The following is a 19,765-nucleotide window of genomic DNA, read 5'->3' as shown; positions in this document are numbered from 1 at the left end:
ATGCACAAAGTGCCTGGGTTTTCCCTTCCATTAAGGAAGGCCTGGCCTCTGGCCTCTTGCCAGCTTCCTGCCGAGGCCTCTCACAGGGAGGGGCAGCAGCCGCAAGTCGAACAGGTGCTCTCGTCTTGGCAAGGGAAGCCGGATTCTTCTCCTGGTGCCTTTTCATCTTCCCTGCACGCAGGCTGATTTGAATAGGCTTTGGTCTGCAGGGGATCACAGGCTCCCTGGAGCCCTGCAGCGAGGGCAGTTCCAGGCGAGGGCTGGGAGGCGCTTTCAGGCAGGGGCCTTGGAGAGGCAGCAGCCCTGCCATGACGAGAGACAGGGATTAGAGCACAGCGGATGAGTTTCTCAGGCAGGTGGCAACGCCCAGCCTCACGTCAATATTGATTCACCGGTCCTCTTAAGTGCTGCCTACCAACTCTCCCAAGAGACTCAAGCGTCCCAGGAGACTTTCTTACACATGCAGGAAGATGACCAGCATTTGGCTGGGTTCAGCTAATTGAGGCTGTGGAAGGCTGGCGGCAGGCAGGAGCATTTTCTTGGCTGCTGCAGGCTTCTGTGACACGGAGCCAGGGATGCTGAAGAACCCCATTTCTTGGAGCGTCAGAGAACACAGGAAGTTGCCTTCCTCTGGTCAGACCATTGGTCCCTCTAGTTTAGTGGCTCTCCCAGCTTAGCTCCAACCTCAAGCCACTACATCTTTATTTACCCCCTTGCAAACATGCATCCAGTACATTGTGGGAAGCAGAAAGGGTTAAGGCATTTTTTCTCCACCCCAAGTTGTCTCCTATCAATACTGCTTTGCAGCAAGAAAGCAGGCAGGATTTCATTCCACACAATTGCACAGTTTCTGTGAAGACACAATGGAAAGACAGCAGCAAGGGTGCTTGCTTTCAGCTTAAGTGTTTTAGTTTATGTGTTAGATTTTCTATGAGGCGTCCCTCAGAAGACGACAGCTGCATAGGCACCCTTGTTACAAGCGGCTGAGATCATGTAGCTCCTTCTAAGCAAGAAAACAAGCAACAGAGCATGTAAAAGGTAATCAAACAGTTAACATAACTGAGTACCCGCAAATCCCATTGTTTTGGGAAAGAGATTGACCAGCATCGCCTTGACTTAACTGCATGTTCTCAAAGGGATGTATCATCCACTCTGCAGAAGGCTCTATTTGCATTATGAACTTAAGTGTTCAGCTGAAAAGCACACACAAAATGGACATTGTCAAGTTCCTATGGCGTATGGATGACAGAAGCTTTTGCTGAAGTATCAGGCTGATCTTCACCTTGTTGCTTTTTTCCTCCTGCAGGTGCTCTCCCAGATAAGGCAGACCTGCTGCTTGACCCACATATGGATCAGGAACTGGAGAAACTGTAAGTCCCTTTTCCAGTGGAGAAAGCAGAGTCAGGCAACATGTCCCTCTAGCTCAGTAGTCTACTCTGCAGTGCCTCTTTCTTCAAGGACATTTCCACCCCTGTCTGCAGATGACAGGGACTGAACCCGACACCTTCCGCTTATAAAACATGCATTTTGCCCCTGAGCTACAGGCACAAGTTATGCAGCAGGACTCCTCTTTGGATCCGTCTCAGCTCAGTGGTGCAGTTGATGAGACGGCAAATTGCCTTTTTAAGCAGTTACCGCTAATTGACAAGGAGGACTGGAAGACTTTCCAGCCCAAGTCTAATCCCAACAAACAGCACCTGTGCAAGAGTGCAAAAGGTGTCTCACACAGCAGTTTGGCTAGCCACCTTAAAGGAGACCCAGAGGCTTCTAACTAAGGAGGGAGCCTTAGCTGTGCAAGGCAAGAGTCCTGTCACTTAAACAAGAGCAGTTTAGGAAGTGGAAGCTATATGCCAGCAGAGGAAGCTCTTGGCTTGTTGCAAACATTAAATCTTCCATTGCAAGAACAATGCATGCAGCAGAGGAGCCCTGACGGCAACCTGTAAGCCACATCCCTTCCCCCGTATACTAGTGCACAAGATTCTGCAATGACAAATCTCTCAGCCCCATTTTTCTTCTTGTAGGGTAGCTCAGGTTTCCGGGCTCTCCCTTTCCAATTCCAACCCTGCCAGCGGGGATGCGACCAATGTGCCTTCCCGCCCCTCTCTCCGCCTCAGCTCCCCTTGGAGGCCTCTCCTCCACCGCCGGAAAATGGATGCGGAAAGCGACGGCTCCACCGAAGAGACAGATTCCTCTGAGAACTGATGGATAGATATGCATGGGCGTACAAGCTTATTTCCAGCCCTTGTAACTGAAGCCATGTAGGTGTTGATGAAACATAGCTGTTTAAGCACCCTCCTCCACAAGCTCAACGTGTGACCTACTCCTTTTTACTCTTTATCAGTATTATAGCTCAGAGCTCCCTCTCAGCAAGGCACACCCCATTCTAACAAAAACTGTTGTTTTCTCCTCATACTGGCAGAGAAATTGGATGGCTAGGCCATGAAAGCTGACATCAGCTGCAGGGTTCGACTGCCCTCTGGTGGCAAACAAGTCAAATTAGTAGAAACGTTCTACCTTTGTAGAATCAATTCTAATCCCAAAAGTATGCACTGTGAAACATTTTCATCCTCATCCAAGGATAGGAAATATACAAGATGAAGCCTGTAACTCAAAGCACTCTTCTTGTCCTCGCGAGATTTATTTTACTTTCTCCTCCTGTATATGCCCTATCTGCTAGTCGGTTAGCTATTCCAATACCTTCCAAGCTTTCACTTCAAAATTCAAACAAGTTAGTAAGACATGACCCCAGTTAAGTCACCAGATTTGAAATTTGGGGCTAAGCTTCTATACTTTGTAGGATGGCCATTGCCGATAAGCATTTTCAAATGCTTACTGGGCTCTATCGTAGGAGAAAGGAGTAGGGCATTATTTATTAATTTGCAAAGCTTTAAACTTTCCTGCAAACAAAGTATAATATATAGTAAATAAAGCATGTTGTAAAAGGCAAGTAATGTGTCTGAGATTCATTACAACCTTGAAGGAATGCGAAAGGTGACAATACCGCTCAAAACTCCACTAAACCATTGGTAAGTGTCTTCCTAGGGAAGGTACAAAGTTTTTTTTTAAAAAAACAGTGTATTAATCAGACAGTGTTTCACATCAGCTCATTTTTCATAAAGAAAAAATCAACACAAATTGGTAATCCTTTAAGGCTGCTTTCACACCCAGACTGTGTCCTCTTCACACCTCACCTGAAGTCTGCTAACTTCCCTTCCTAGCCCATGGCATAGAAAAGGGAGTAGCTCTGCTTGCCTCAGTGTCCCTGGGGTCCATCAGCTACATCTGAATTAAAAAAAGGAAGTCACAGAAATGGAACACATACGTATTTGATTTTATTCACTTGGGGTGGGAGGGAGAGAATCCATATCACTCCCCTTTGGACCCCCACACACAGCAGAGGCCCAACCTTGGCCACAACAAAGCTCATTAATACTACCGTTTTAACTCAAAGTACACAGACAGCCCAAGAAGAGAACCCTCTTCCAGTCGAGAGTACACCAGGCCAAACCAAAGCTCTGCAAACTCCTGGCCTTGGAAAGGAGCACTTTAAGACAAATTTGCAATAATCGAAGTTAAAACATCAGTGCATTTTCAGAACCCAGGGAGCAAAAAATGAGAAGTGGAGCAGACCCAAGGGGGCGGAGAAGAGATTTCCAGTAAGCCCATGCAGCCATTTACCTTCTTGGGGAAGTGTGCAAGGAGAAAGCAGGTCAATTGCACTAATGAATATGCAAATATGGAAATAGGCAAGATGTTGCTCCATCATAAAGTGGGTCCTCAAGCTACCCTGATAAACCTCATCTCTCTCTCTAGCAAGAGCATCTTATTGAAACCAAAGTCATCATTCCAGTGTACTCTTAGTGGTTGATTTCCCAGTGAAGAGCGATTAGACAGACTTGCTACCTTCACAGAATGTACAATGGGCACGACGCAAGTCTTCAGATGAACCCACAGCTGCAACAGCAACTATCATGCAAGGTAAATGTAAAATGGTTACAACAGCAAGCACCGCTTCACGTGGATTGAGTTTCCCAGTGTGATGAGGAGATTCTTCTTCCAAGAGAAGAACATAAACCAAGGCAGGGGGGAAAGGCATGCAGATGCAAGAGGGGGCTTTGTGGCAGGATAGCTTCTGTCCTGAACATCAAAGCAGCATTGTGGGATGGAAGAGAGCACTTTCATCTGCTCCTGTTCTTCATCTACACCAGCAGAACTGTAACTGGAGTCGTTTAAGAAAGAAAGAAACCCAGAATGCTGGGCTAGATGGAGCAAAGGGGCAGCAGTGAAGCTTCGACAAGGGGAAGCCGCTTTCCTTGAAACTACTTCCTTTCCCCACGTGCAGCACAGATGGGGCCATGCTATTCAGGTAGATCTCGCCGGGGAAGGGAGGCCAGCAACAGCAGTGGTTGCACAAACAGCACCAGAGCCAGGGGACTGAGCGGCCACTGCCCTGTTTTGTTAGCAGTTTCCATAAAGGTCTGAAAGGAAACCAAGAGGGCACCAAGGAGACGAGGCAACAGGTTATATGAAGCAGCAGGCCCAATAACCTCTTCATTCCTCAACTGAAGATGCTCTCTTCTCAACAGCATCAACCCACGGTTCAGGGTGTGTGTGACAGGGTAAGAAATGTACGTTTCCCCAGCTGTCCAGCATATTTGCGTAACACTGCAAATATCTTGCACAAGCCCACCCAAGCTTGCCTTGATCCTTTGCTGCTTGCTACAGATGGAGGCTTTTAAGTCGCTGCTCTCAAAAAGGGATCTAATTATATCACATTGGTTCAAGGCACGGCCAGCAAGAATGACCTTGTGCCAAAATCAAAACTTCCCCCTGTTCTAGAAAACAGTCTAGGCCCTGGGGATTCCCCACCATTCCCCTGTTTACTGCCATTTCCCTTGGAAGAGTTTCAGACACAGCTTTCTTCTCCCCCCAAACATATTCTGCTAATAACAGCCAGGGGCTGGGGGACGTGGAAACAGCAGCAGCACAGAGGTCAATTGGCAACCCTTGTGCAGTGCGCAGCAGCAGCGGGGGATTCTCTGGAAGGGCCAATATTCCATTAGCTGAAGGTTGGGGTCATTTCAAATCGAAAATAATGTCCAAAGAGTTTTTGAGCAAGTGCCAGGCATGTCCATTTCTCCTTCTCTCCTCAAGAAGCCCCTAGCCATGCTCGGCTAAAAAGCAATCCTGTTCAATTCTTCCAGGTGGACTCAAGGTGCAATTGGTGTTTCGCTGATGGCCACAAGCTGCAAAGTCTCTCCTGAGTCCTCAATATGAGCCATAGCGATCCTAAGAGGTGGGAGAGGGAGGACAGAAAGAGGCAACTTAGCACATTGCCCACAGAAATGATGCCATATTTCTCGGCACCTGAATACAGCAGCTAACCCCCCAAAACAGTTAAAACTTCAGGCCAAATATCAGGACATAAAAGTGCCGGCTGGATCAGGTCCATGGCCCATCTAGTGCAGCATCCTGTTCTCTAACGGCCAACCAGATATGGGGAAACCCGCAAGCGGATATGACAAAAGCAAGCCCATCCTACTAAGCTCTGAATAAGAGGCTTATGAACCATGTAAAAGGTTACTTTTGCTGGCTGGCAAAGAATTTCCATGCTGCCATCTCAGATCATGCAACACCATGCTCTCACTAATAACATGAGAAAAGATCAGAATGAGAACTGGCTGTAGCCCCTGTCATCCCATCATTTGACAAAAGCAGCTCCTCGCACAGGAGCATTAGGGGAACAGCCCAAGTGTGTAAGCAGGTGAGCTTGAGGTTTGCACACACAGTGTTAAGTGTGGATGAGGCCTGCATTAAGGTTTCTGTCTAAACTTCTGTTCCAGAACTACAAAGTATAAAAACACCAGTTACTTTGCATATGTTTGCATCATCTACCTGAGTCCAAGTAGCTTTGCAAAAGCTGGGAATATAAATTTAGCATACATTTGCAGTAATTTATTATCTTCTAGTGGACTGACCAGCTAGCTGCTTTAGAAGTGTTGGAAACTTTTTGACCCCTACATGAATGAGAACGAAACAAAAGCCAGAGCCAAGACATCACACATGGCTTCCAGGATTGTAACCTTCACTATCAGAGTTTGAACTCTGCGTGAGGCATTTAGAGCCTCTTGCCATGACTACACAACAGGCGTGCTACCTCACCTGAAGGGAATTCATCACACCATTGGCTAGAACAGCCATCTTGCCAGCAACAGACTTCACCCCTTGCTTGAACTGGGCAATATCAGCAGCAGGCAGTACATTTCCAATTGAAACACTACCTAGAGAGGCAGAAGGAAAAACAACACCATCAGAGAGTTCTGCTGTATGAGGAAGATGCTCATCTTATGGAAGAGGCCTTGCTGGCTGAGATCCTAGGTTGGGAAATCCACTAGGAGATCCTGTAACCCTGAGTCAGATATGTAATCTGCTCCATGATTTGACACTCAAGCCAGCCAAGCCCATCCCTTTCTGAGTAATAGGTGTTAAGGGCCACACCAGCCCCTTGGTGACAGAAGAAAACCCGTCTCTCAAGTTGTTTGCTGACATACCCGAGTTCCCTGTCTCAGACTCTCCAAACAGATCAGCAGAGCTGATGGCATTGCTGCCAGAGAGTTGTTGGAGTCGGGATCTGGCCTCATACTGGAAAGAGAAAACAAAATAAGACGCAGGAAACAGAAGCTGGTGGTTGCTAGGTGATGGGTGGCAACAGCTTGAAGACAGAGAAATCATCCTGCACTTGCCTCAGCATCAGCTTCCCGCCCAAAGAACATGTCAGACGAGATGGCTTTGGCCCCAGCAAACTTCTGTCGAGCTTCACTAGACTCTACTACTGAGATCTTGCTCTCTGTCTCTCTTCTGTTGGTGGGTCTGAGTGGAGGAGAAAGGAAAGCCCTGTAACAGCAATCCATAGAGTCACAACCCAGTGCACAGGTATTCGGCCATGGTGAGAAAGTGGAACCCCATCTGTTCAACTCCAAGTTGGTTGGATGTCATAAGCCCCCTCAGCTAAGCGCTATGTCATACACTGGATTGATTCACACAGCACATTAAACCATAGCTGAAACCCAGCCAGTTTTAAATGAATAAGCAGTGTGTCATGTTGCAGGCTGTTCCAAAGTTTGAACAGCACTCTTCCCGTTCCTGATGTGCCACAGTCAAAACCAGGCAGAGTTGGGTTTGTTCCCCTGAAGAACCCACAAGTAGCTACCCAAGTACAAACTTTTGTTACTGCTTGTGGTTTGGAGACAAACAAATTTCAGGCCATGGCCCAGAAGCTACAAGAAGCCAAAGTCTGGCTTGTTTTGTCCACAGAACAGCAGAAGCAGGAGCAGGCAGGGAGTGCAGTGAGAACCTTTCAGCAGTACACTTAAGGCACATTGCTTGTTCACATTAAGCCACAGGTTTAGTGAATTGTTTTTCTAAACTATGGTTTCTGCAGTGTGTAAACCTGGTCACTATTTTCCTCAGTTAAACAAAGACAAAAGCCCCCTACTCTCATCAGCAACTCTCATTCAAGCAACCAGCATTTCTCAGTGGCTTAGTCAAAGCATTGCTCTGAGATCCATTCGTATTGATTGCAAATGTTGTTGTTATTATTATTACATTTATGCCCCACCTTTCCTCCTGGGAGCTTTGGGTGTCACATTAGGTTTCTCTCCCTCCCTGTTTTATCCTAACAACCACCCTGTGGGATAGGTTAGGCTGAGAAACAAGGTCACCTAGGGAGCTTCATGGCTGAGTGGAAATTTGAACCCTCATCTCTGAAGTTTAGTCCATCAGACCACAATTTTGAAACTGGTGTCTTTTGGACAGTGCTTGAGGCAAAATGCCTTGGGAAAGCCTAAGAGGCCTTTTTGTCAGGTGCTGGTTAAAGAGCAGTCATATATGTCCCTGAACAGTTCCTTCAAGAAACTCCTTCAAGGGACTCATCACTTTTACCTTTCACCAATGGGCCGGATACTGGAGATAGTGATGTCTGTCTCCTCTTCCCCTTTGTCAATCCCCCAGGTGTTGTCTGTTTCCCACTGCGAGCCAAAAGCATCTCCTAATGAGAAGGGATTATCTTTGTACCTATGGAAAAAAAATGAGAAGAGATGATTTATCCAGGCCAGATAAAGAAAAGCTGAGCAAGAGCGAATGGCACTGCAACCACTCAGTCTTACTTGGGTGGTCCGGATGTGAAACTTCCAGTGTCTTCAAACAGATCCAGCTGGGACCGAGAGGACTTTGCAGTCACTGGTGTTTCTTGTTCTATCATTTGCATCTCGGAAAGGACAGAGTGCGAGATGGAACTAGGAGGAAGAAGACCAAGATAAAACCCTACTGGCAGAGCCCAACACCTACTTCTCAACATTAGAACTACATTGGCTCAAAAATAAGGCCCAAGTCAACCTAGTCTGCCTCCCTTTAAAGGAGCTCAAGGTGTTACTCATCAAATTCTGCAGGCAGCCTCCCATCCTGTCACTAACCAGACCTTCTGGCTTTTCAGAAAGGCTGCTACATCACTTCATTAAGGCTGTGCTCTGAGCTAGCCAGAATGTAGAGATCATGGCAAAAGCAGATGTGAGACTTAAGACTGCAAGCAGGGGTTTCTTATTGCTAAAACTTATGCTGTATACAGTCTGGGTGGGTTATAAACAAACAACGAGGGAGCCAGGACAGTGTCTCATTTTCTAAAGATACAAATTTCATTATACCTCAGATCAGCTTCTACAAGATGGAAAAGCAGAAGAGCCACCCAAGGCTGAGGATCTACTGGAAAGAAGCAATCTTTTGATTGGGGCAAATAGAGATTACAATTAAGGCTAATATTCAGGATTCACAAGCCACTCCAAATAGAGTAGACTGGAACTCAGCTCACCAATGATGTACTCTTGAACCACAATCTTCCTGCCTATTGAGACAGCAGCAACTAAACTCCCAAGCAATCTTGGGGCAGATGTTACACTAAAATCTACCCATTCGGCACATTCTCCTTGTTCTTCATGTATAGCAAATACCTCCTGGACACCAATCCCATGCCCAGTCTCTCAGCTTGTTCACGCTTTTTTCCTTCCAGGTTCTGGAATTTCTTCTCCTCCTTCTTCCGATCAATCTGCAACTCCTGGTATGCCAGTCTCATTGAGGCAACTCTGAGGGAGACAACAAAATAAACTGGCAGGGGAGTCCAGAATACATATAAACTACCCACATATCTCATCATTCTGAAATGAGGAAATGGGTAAGCAGGACAGACTTTATGTACTCAAAAAAGCTCAGGCCCGGGCAGGACAACACTTATTTAGTCCTGACTTTGTTATGTGCCAATTGCTTCATCATTCCATGCCAAATACAAGTTTTCCTATGATAGGAAGCTTGTCCCAATAACTCTGCATGCAAACATATACAGATCCTAACTTGAGGATGCTGCAAGTGTGCCTCACTTACAGGGACTCCTCAGCTTGCTTCTTGCACTCTGCAGCCTGTTGTTCCCTCATCTTTTCAGCCACCTGGGCCTGTCGTTCAATTTCAGTGAAACTCTGGCTGCTCACTTTTTGAGCTCCAAGACCCTTTTTGGCCCCCAGCTGGAAGAAACAGAAGCAGAATAAAGGTTCCAAGAAAAGCCACAGTGAGCCTTTAAAATGGCAAAACCAAAGGATCGATTACTGCAAACGATGCAAGGGGCGCAGAGAGAGTCAGTGAACAAATCTGGCCAGTTCAAGACAAATTTGATAGGCCCCTCCAAATGCTGAAAGGGAAGATTTAAAGGGTGGGAATTCTTTTGTGCTCAGCAGGCCAGATCCTTATCTGTCCCCATCCCTGCAGAGCAACTGTGACAGTTGCTTGGTGCAACCCACCTGTTAAAAGTCGCTTACACAGGGCTTGGGAACTGCAGCACAAGGGGCTTTGCCATCCCTATGCTTAGTTACCAGTGCTGAGCACAAGGCTGGCCAAGCTGCTTTCTGCAGAGATCAAAGAACCATAGAGTTGTACAGCTGGAAGGGATCACTTGCACTGCAGGAATCAAATTGGCTACATGATACAGGTCCCCCCACCCCCGGTAAGAAACTTGGGTTGTTCAGCCAAACTTGCCACATCTCTGACTGCCCCACAAATCTCATCCTATGGTATGGGCCAGGGAGACACTGTTTGGGGAAAATAGCCTCACAGGCCAAATTTGGCCTACAGGCTGCAGGTTCCCCACCAGAGAAAAACAGCTGCTCACTATTTTGCAAGCTTTGCTGTATGCAGTTCCACTATTTACTCATCAGGTGTACTTCATATGATGTTTGAAATTTTATAAGTTTACCAATGATGTAATCTCTCCCTGCCTCCCCCACCCAGCTTTTTCAAGCTCATTCTGAATATTTCTCTATATGCACAGTATTTGGTTGTGTGCACAATCACTGAAATCAAATCCAGTCAGGAATCAGGCAAATCCCTGGAAGCACTGATACCCACAAATAGCATACAATGCAAAACTGATTAGAGAAAATCCTTATTAGATACTCAAGGCAAATGGCAAGGTCATTTGCTGGGTAGATGTGGACTGGGGAGCAAATCTTTATCAGAAAAAATAGATGTGTGTAGTTAGACAAAATCCCTCTCAGGAGACATACCCCTTTCTTAGTAGCACCTGGCTTCTTCTTTCCAATGAGTGAAGGTTTTATTTCTGCAACAGGGAAAAATAATGAGCAGACATGAAAGACAGCAAGAAATCTGCTGTTAGTCCCAACACTAGTAAGCAGCTATTTAAGGCTTTTGTGGCACATTGAAAGCTATGCCAAGTGTGCCAGATGCATAGTTAATACACCCAACAGCTCTGGCAGCAGCATAGAGAAATCCAAAGGCAGTATGACAGGCCACACCATGCAATTTCAGATTAGCCGCTTTGTGGTCCCCCTTCTTGAGTTGAAAAAGCAGCATAAAATCACCCCAAAAAGTGGTGCTTCAAAGAATCTGGTTTGAAAAACTAGACTGATTTCCCAATATGTTACATATATTGCAACAAAAAACTGGTGGTTGAGAAGCCAAAGGGTGCCTGGTAGCTCAGGTTGGCCTTGGAGAAGAGCTCTAGTGGCAACAAAGCACCGCTGCAGGACTGAAGCTACATTTTCTAGGGAGGCTGCTCAGTATTCCTAAAGCAGTTAGTAACGCAAGTGCCTCCTTGAAACGAGCCACGTGTGTCCACTTGGCTGACTGCAAAGATAGCAAAGAGCAGGATGGATCCTCAACTTCACTAGTGAGGAAGATCAACTTCCTTGAAATGACAATTTGAATGTAGAAGACAGACAAACCCTGGCCTGAAGGCAGAACCACAGAAAGAGAAGGCAGAGGCAAGGCACCACAAGTAGCCAGTGCAGGCCCTTAGCCAGTTACCTCTGGCAGGAGCAGCCCCTTGCCGAGACAGACACATGGATGCGTCTGAGGAAGAAAAAGACATGTACATGTTGGAAACTAAAATGGTACGTTCTAGGTATAGTCTGGGCTCAGGATAGACAGAAACACATCCTCCACAAGAAGGCCCAAGCAAAATTGCAGGAACAGGATACTAGCATCTATAGGCTGGAATCAGACATCGTGGTTTATCAGACCAGGCACAGATCCTGTGCATGCAAGCTTTCTCTGCCCTTCTCCCCACACACACTGCTTTGATGAAGGCAACCTAGTTCATAGTGACATCTGATCCAGAAACTGTGCTTTAAGGTCCTCCTCCAAACCAAATCCGATTCTAGTTTCATATTCTTGAGCCCGTAAAGTACAGTTTCCCTGTTTTGACATCAAGGGAAACTGTGGTTAAAATGTAAGGTATCTTCGCCAAAGTTGAATGGATATGGGGAGGAGGAGCAAACATGCATGTAACTATTCCTGGTCTAATACACCACGGTTTAGCAGACTGGATTGTTAAAATCAGAATCAGATCACAGTCTTCAGTAATGGCTAGTTCCTCTTGACAAATAAGTCAATAATAGTTCTAATTTGCATTTATTCACTCGATACTACCCCAGTCCCCCTGGTGAATTATTGCTTTTGACCTAAACAAACACTGGGATCTCAAGGTCAGAAGGGACAGGCCATCCAGAAATTGCAGAATATATGGTATGCTGATACCATATATGGGAAGAGTCTCCAATACTGAATAAAATCTTTTTCTTAATTCTGTGCAAGGATGAATGGTCATCTTCATATTTGAAGGCCGTTATACTGATGGAGCAGATTTGTTCTGGAGGATAGGGTTCAAACCAACAAATTAAAATTACAAGAAAGGGGATTGTGACTAAAAATTATGAAGAGATTCCTTCTGAAACAAGCAGCTGACAGGTGAACATACTTGTGTGGAAGTGAAAGACTCTCTTTTGTTAGAAATCTCTACGCAGATGTTGGATCACCCATCTGGCATGGTTTCAAACTGGATGAGGGACCACGTATTGAGATTCCTTCATTGCAGGGTGAATACTCTAATTTTATGCCTAACGGCCGATTTCCTCTACCAGCCAGTTGTTCTAGATGATCTTTAGGTATATTCCAACTCTATAGTTCAAATTTTCAAAAGCCAGACTTAGAAGTGACCCAATTCCTCCTCCAGAGTCAGAAGCACTGGCCTCCCTTACCTGATTCAGCATCTGAAATAAACTCTGTTGTTAATGCAGACCATCTACTCAAATTAAATGGTGAGCCACTGAGACATTATATTTAACATAATAGGAAACAAGGGAGCTTACACTTACCAAGAGATCCTTTAGGAGAAGTGCTCAGCAGGTCAATAGATGGACCCTGGTCAGGTTCTATGGGCAAGAGCACACACACTTATTTTTTAAAATGGCAACTAAGGTAGAGCAAAGAAGATGCATGTCTTGTGTCCAGTATCTTGGACAATTAAAATGATTTTTTTCTCATCCCACAAAACGTTGATGTTCCAGGACCACTGCTTACTATCCAAACTCCCTGCAGGAAATTACTGGACAGCTAGTAGAAACCACCAGAGTCTCACTGACCGTCAAGAATACGCATCTCTAAACTCGGCCCTCCAGATGTTTTGGGACTACAGCTCTCATCATCCCTAGCTAACAGGACCAGTGGTCAGGGATGATGGGAACTGTAGTCCCAAAACATCTGGAGGGCCGAGTTTGCCCATGCCTGGTCAAGAATATTCCAAGCAACAGAACTGCTTCCACACACCTGATACTTTTAAATCTATATAGAAGGGGTGGGGAACCCATGGCCTTCTATATATTGTTGAACTCCAGCTCCCATCAGCTCCAAGCAATGTCATTACTGATGTGGGTTGATGGGAACTGTAGTCCATCAACTTCTGAAAGACAGAGGTTCCCCACCCCTGCCCTATAGGAAATGCAGGACTCCTTAACTTAAGTCACGCAGCGTAAACACCCTTTTCCAAGAGAAAAATAAAATGTTCACTTCAAGAGAACATGGGTATGGCTGCCAAACGTTGTGGAGAGATGCCACAACATGCATGCAACAATGAAGCAATTCTTCAATCCTCTATATTGACTCATGTGTTACACTGCACAGATCCTCTGCTCATCATCCATCCTGAGAACAAGCAAGATCAAGTGTCTTTCCAGCCAGGCTAGGAAGATTCAAAAGGGGCAAAGGAGCTAAATAGCGATACTCACGTTGAACTTCATTATTCTCAGTAGACTTTGCTGTTCTCTCCAATTCTAGAGAAGGCTCTACTGTGCTCTGGCCTGTTTCAACCACATCCCAGGTATTACAATCCTTAAAAGAAAATGAACTGGTCCTCAGGAAGATGCAGCAATTTGGATCGGACAGTACAAATAGATCAAACTCAGAAACCCTTGGTTAACAGGATATGCATTTCAAACGCATAACACCCAATAAGCATTAACAGTGTTCTCAAGTATTACAATGTATGCCCTCAAGGTGGCTTCTTGTGGGGAAATCTGGAGCCAAGCAGATTTAAGACTCAGGCCATGCTGTCCCGTATCTTTAGATATAATCTCCTCCGTGGCAAGAAACAGTTTTGGAGAAGGAAACCCAATCCCTTGAGACCAGCTCTACAATCCTAAGCATGCTTAAGTAGATGGTACCCTGAAATCAATGGAACTTCCAGTTTAGAGTCAAAGTGGAAATCTCCCAGTCTTGCCCCTGTATGAGAGAGAAGATATTCTAGACAGGAAAGACATAAGCTACGAATCATCTTGTTGAACAAAACCAAGAGTTCATCTAGCTTCATCTAGGAAGCTCAGAAGCAGTGCAGAAACTAAAAGCTATCATCTCTTTGAACCCAGGATCCAGTATCTGGAAGTATACTGCCCCTGAGCAAGGTCAGGGTGGGGGGATCCTAAGGAAAGAGCTCTGCTTATCCTTTGTGAACAAGACAAAAAAGAAAAAAGGAGGAGGAGAGAAGGGCCTGTATCTCAGTAGAAGAACACAAGCTCTACAAGAACAGGAATCCCAGGGTCCATCTCCAGTTGGAGGGTTGTGGGTGGCAGGGCTAGGAAGACCACCTCTGACTGGATAACAGCCAACACTCAAATCAAAGAAGACTGAGCCAAACAGACCACTGATCTGACTCCGTGGCTCTGTCACACCAAGTCAGGTTCATGGCTTAGGCTGAACACACTGGCTCGCAAGGAGGAGGTTGCAGCTACTTTGCTCCTCCTCAGGCTTTTTAGGTCAGCACAGCACCTCAGCTAGGGTTTTGGCTCTGCTTGCCATTCGAACCTGGGACTATGGTTAATGTCTCTCTTCCTTAACTACGATCTGTAGCCAAAAATTTTCCTAAGGTTACAGATGGTGGTCAAGGAGGAAAGATCTTCACCACAATCCAAGCCAAACCTTGATTACTGTGACATGCAAACCAGGCCAGTTTGCATGTATGAATGTAAACAACCACCTCAAGGAGGCAAACGTAGTGAATATGGCAGGTCCAAACCACTGAGCAGCACGGCCCCTCCAAGTTGACCTATGTAGGTTACAGAGTTTTGGATCAAATACATTCATGACCTGTAGTTCCCCCATCAAAGAAGGTTTCTGATGGAAAGGGGCAATCCAAGTTGGCTCAACACACCTGTGTATGTTCCAAGAAGAAATCGGCATCACTCTTTTCTGGGGAGTGGCCTGGAGTTCCACTCAGCCCATCAATCAGAAGCTGGAAAAGGAGAAAATAATTTGTCGTATTCAGTAGCAAGCACCATGGTCCCTGATCCTTCCCAACAGCAAAGAGGCTCATCTGCACTTACATCATTCCCATACTTGGCCATCGCAGCAGTTGCCAGTTGCCGGATCTTCTCCCGGTACATCTGGGCTGCGCGGCTATTATACTTGGCACTGGCATCTGTGGTGGTGCAACCATACTGGCGGAAAAAGGCAGTCTGGCGGGGGTGGAGAGGAAATTTAGTTGAAGTCCAGGATTAGAAAAATGAAGAGCAAATGAAACAAACGGGTGACCTCCTATAACTAAAGGGCCCGATTCCAGACATAGACCTGCAAGAATTCAGCTTTCTCTTGGAAGCAGGAGTTTCAGGAACACAGGCCACCATGTTCTTTTATTTTATAAGCAAGTTTGATAAACAAATATTTATTAAGAAAACACCAACCACTTGACTATGACATCTACCAAAGAGGAGCATGGTAAAAAGGTCCAGGCATGCAACTAAAGATCATCAACTTCAAATGGCTCCTTACCGCATTGGCATTGCTACCCACTTGCATACACCTCAGCTGAAACCAGCTCCAGTTGAAATCAAGCTCTGTGGACCTGACAAGAGAACAAAACCTGGAGTCATTATCACAGAAAAGTTCACCAGATCAGGCTCAGAAGGGTTTGAACAACACAATGCACAATGGAAGCAGATCTCTGGGAATATATAAGCTACTGTTAGTGCCCCTGAACCAATAAATATATTCCATATTAGTTTCCGGGTGAGGGCAGTGGCCAGAGGTGTGCCTTGGTTTCCTTGTGCCCTTGGGCAAGGAGATGTTGTACCAGTGCCTCTATAGCCAGGAGAGAGCAAGGACCATCAGGGTCAGATCTGCTCTGCTCCACACCTCCTCCTCCTCCATTGGTCCATCTGTCTACCTTCCTCCCTCCACTCCCTGCTTTCCCTTCTGCCTCCTTCCTCCCTTCCTTTTTCCTCCTCCTGCAACTCTTACCCGCTCCCTGTCTTTCTTCCCTAAGCCTTGCTAGGCACTCCACTCACACTTCTGACTGGGAAGGGGGCACCACAGGGTTGCTGAGATGGCCCATGTCAGCAACCGGATTCCTCTGGTGAGGGCGCCGAGATTCCTAGCCACTCCAAGCCAGATGGAGAGATGTGATTTTTGTGCCTCCCTGACCCTGCGTCCTTGGTGGGGGCCAACCTGGCCAACCTCTAGGTACACCCCTGGCAGTGGCTCATGTGTTACCAGAGCTTTGACCCAGTTGTATTTGGCTGTTTGAACTCCTTCAGTCTGGCCTGTTAACCAGAATAATTTCAGACTGAATACAAGGTAGTGGGTACCCAATAATTCAGATGCAAAAGTGTTGGCAAGGAGAATATGCTTTGAGCACACGAGCAAAAACTCTTCAGATGTATCCAGCTAGCATGCATTTATCTTTTTTTCCAAGAAACACACAAAAATACCAAGTGGACAATTTTTTGGATTAGGGAAAAACAAGCACACACAAAGGAAGACAGCTTGCTTCTCTTAGGATCTTCTGTTGAGGCCCTGCTCTGACTTTTTTATCAGGAGTGCACCATGAAACAGCAAAGGAGGGTTTTTTCAGTGGTGGAACCCTGGCTATGGAATACCATCTCCCAAGGAGGAATGCCTGGGGCCAACTTTAGATGCAGCTTTTAGATGCCAGATTCAGACACTTTTATTCAACTAGGTATTTTTAAAAGTATATATGTCTCAACATGTTTTGAGCTTTTATTTGTTCTTTTGTGTTTTGGTTTTTTGAAATTGTATTATGAATTACATTAGCAGTGCCCTGAAATCTGATCCAATGAAAGGAGGGACGGTATAGAAAGCTTCTAAATAAATAAATGGCTAATTTCAAAGATACAAAACTCATCTCAGTATGTGCTGGTCAACAATATTTTAAAGAAGCATTTGTACTCTCCGAAATTATGTTTCCAACCCCCCCAAAAAAAAATTTTTGGGAGAGGGATGTCTGTTGTAGGACAGGATATGTTTACATGCTCTTTTTATTGAAAATCAATTTTAAAATATTTTTTAAAGCAGCAGCAGTGTTTGTACTGTTGAAATAGATGTGATGGCTTTAGCACTGCTGTCAAGCAGCTCTGCAGAAACTTCTTTGACATGTTCTTCAAAGCCTTATCTAATTTGTGTAAATACTTCTATAGGCTCATAAATACAGGAAGAAATAGCCATGAAAACCACCAGAGAGAATTATGCACTCCAGAGCTTGGGAAAGCTGTTGTACCCATACTTTGTACATTCATTTACTAAAATAGAAATACAGAAATACAAATGATTCTAGCTGATACTCTTCTAACCAATGAAAGTTTCCTCTAGATGTATGAATTTCATTTCTCCTGTTATGGTACTGTCAGCCATGAGATACTCAGAAATCAATATGTATCAAATATCTCACTTCTGTCACATGACACAGCAGCCAAAAGAAGCTATGTACTTCTTGCTTTGCCAAAATTGCATGGTCCTGCTCCAACACAGAATTCTACTTTCCTTCTGTTCACCGAGGACAAAGAGAGAGCATTTCAGGTAAGAAACTATTATAAGAGCCAAAGAGCTTACACTGTAAGAACAAGAACTAGGGCTAGCTAGCTAGCCTGTGTGAGTAATCCGATACTCTCACAGAAGTAGGTCAGGTAAAGGGTAAGTGCGGGCTTTCAAGCTTCACAAATGTATTGAAATGAGACAAATACTTCAATGTATTAGAAGTCAGCAAAAAAAAAAGAGCATGTTAAAGGGTCTGTTCAAGCATGTTCACTGCTCAGTTTTTATATAACATACTTTACATGTGCAATAAAGTCAGAGATCAAGTGTTAGAGATGGACAGCTTTTATGACCATTGCACATCACCTCAAATGTAAAATCTTTCAACAGACAGCAGTGGAGGAGTGTCAAGTGGTGGAAAATTCAAGTATGAAATCAGTCTCAGTGCACTACAGTGAACAGTTGTTATTTTTATACATTGCCAAGGAAGGAGGAAGCTTTACAGAATTCTAACACGGCCCCCAACTCCAATGTTTTCTTCCATTGGTGTGGAAACAGGTTTTTAACCAAAGGAATGCCTGTAGCAACTCTCTTCCTTCCATAGCTAATCACTAGGATTGTTGCATGGCAAACAGAAACATTTTCTGAAATGATGATTCCCTCTTTTTGAATTTCCCTTCAAATGCTGTATAGGTACAAACAAGCATGCACTCACTACAACACAAAATATTAACTAATGCCACCTATAAAATGACAATAATACCAGAAAGAAACACACAAATCTATCACTCAATTTGCAGAAGTATATAAATAAATTAAATAGTGCAAACTTGTATGCAGTCACACATCATGTGCAAAATAATTTTTAAAGATCATAGCAATCAGCAGTGCATTTTCTGAGTATCATAACTACATCTGTAGATGAACGGAACATTACAAAGAAGTTCATTCAATACTTGTCTAACTACGAAAGTAGCCATCTCTAAGTCATCAAGAACAAGCTTCACCACAAATATATTACAGTGCTTTTTTCTGGGGGTACTCAAGGGTACCCAGTAATAGCAACTTTTCCTTCCAGATGTTAAAAGTGTGGCACTTATTGCAACAACTTCATGGTGAGTACTAATCTGTATAATGAACTATATAAATATCCTGCCTGTTTTCAAATAGCAGTACAATGAACAAGTGAGAGAAAGGGGATTAGGCTATTCTTAGGATCCTCAAAGATTACCTAATCAAACACGTTTTACTGCACAAGAGCCATTTTAGGAGTATGCGTAAGTACCACAATTACACAAGACACTGGAGTTGCACACAATGAGCCACGTTGATCGTTGGTCCCCGTACGACTAAAGCAGGGATCCTGTATCTCTCACGTTCCTCATCTTACCTCCCACCCCTCCAAAAACAAACAAAACCCTAGTACTCACCGGATAAAGCTGAGATGCACACCCAGCGACCGGTGAACCCCAGAGCAGTCAATGCAGAGAAACACTCCATAGGTGATGCTGGCCCAGCTCGGGTTCTTCGCACCGCAGTCAAAGCAGGACTACAAGAAACAGAAGAAAAGCTATGAGGAAGACCAACAGGGAGCCACCGGGAAAGGAAGGACAGCAGGCCAGCTTCCTTATAGGGAGCCAGTATGTCTGGTCTGGCGCCAGTGACTCTAACTATGACGAGTCTTTCCCCACCCTGCAGCTTGAAACGAGGGGACTGCGGGGATGAAACGGGCCGCTGTGCTTTGAGGGGACGCAGGTGCCGTCCTCCTTCAAGGTCTCAAACCTCACGGCCCCAGCCCTGCCGCAGGTGGACGGGGCACTGCGGCGGTGGCAGAACCGAACCGGAAGGGGACGGTGGGGAGGGGAGACGCTGGGCCGGCGGGCGTCTGCCATCGGGAACAGCGGCCAAAGAGACACTCCAGAGCCTCCTGCCTCAACTCCCCGCGCTCGGTACCTTGTTGGGCGGCGCAGACCGAAGCCGCTTGAAAAGGGTCTGAATCTCCGCCTTGCTGGGCCCGGCCGCCATGTTTTCTTTTTCCCAGCACCCACCGCGGCCGGCAACAGGTCGCCGCGGGGACCAATCCGCGCGCGAGGTGTTTCCCTCCGACGGGTCG

General features: G+C 45.5%; 2 protein-coding genes and 1 long non-coding RNA gene across 5 annotated transcripts in view; 1 reads left to right on the top strand and 2 right to left on the bottom strand.

Annotated features, from left to right (window-relative positions):
- Window positions 1–2,947, top strand: part of CSTPP1 (centriolar satellite-associated tubulin polyglutamylase complex regulator 1) — a 111,462-nt gene extending 108,515 nt beyond the window's left edge. For both annotated transcript variants that reach the window (XM_083752358.1, XM_083752359.1), the window contains 2 exons: window positions 1,307–1,370; window positions 2,022–2,947. In XM_083752358.1, the coding sequence (XP_083608484.1) occupies window positions 1,307–1,370; window positions 2,022–2,202 (245 nt within the window). In that variant the 3' untranslated portion in view covers window positions 2,203–2,947. The remainder of the gene's footprint in view (window positions 1–1,306; window positions 1,371–2,021) is intronic.
- LOC310851400 overlaps window positions 1–19,765 on the bottom strand; it is a 79,427-nt gene that overhangs the window by 58,012 nt on the left and 1,650 nt on the right. The window lies entirely within an intron of this gene.
- ARFGAP2 (ARF GTPase activating protein 2) lies at window positions 3,311–19,758 on the bottom strand. Of its 2 annotated transcripts, XM_083751019.1 has the most exons (17): window positions 19,606–19,758; window positions 19,083–19,201; window positions 15,655–15,727; window positions 15,210–15,341; window positions 15,038–15,118; window positions 13,620–13,722; window positions 12,711–12,767; window positions 11,362–11,406; window positions 10,602–10,654; window positions 9,430–9,566; window positions 9,003–9,134; window positions 8,166–8,294; window positions 7,942–8,073; window positions 6,744–6,870; window positions 6,552–6,642; window positions 6,163–6,281; window positions 3,311–5,289 (listed from the first exon to the last, which is right to left on the bottom strand). In XM_083751019.1, the coding sequence occupies exons 1-17, from the start codon at window positions 19,675–19,677 to the stop codon at window positions 5,269–5,271; spliced, it is 1,623 nt and encodes a 540-aa protein (XP_083607145.1). In that variant the 5' UTR covers window positions 19,678–19,758; the 3' UTR covers window positions 3,311–5,268. The 2 variants fall into 2 exon arrangements, with proteins under 2 accessions (XP_083607145.1, XP_083607146.1); XM_083751020.1 differs by lacking the exon at window positions 11,362–11,406.

Source organism: Podarcis gaigeae (genome assembly GCF_964106915.1).
Source record: "Podarcis gaigeae genome assembly, chromosome: 1".
NCBI classification, from domain to species: domain Eukaryota; kingdom Metazoa; phylum Chordata; class Lepidosauria; order Squamata; family Lacertidae; genus Podarcis; species Podarcis gaigeae.
This window is presented reverse-complemented; position numbering and strand designations above follow the sequence as displayed.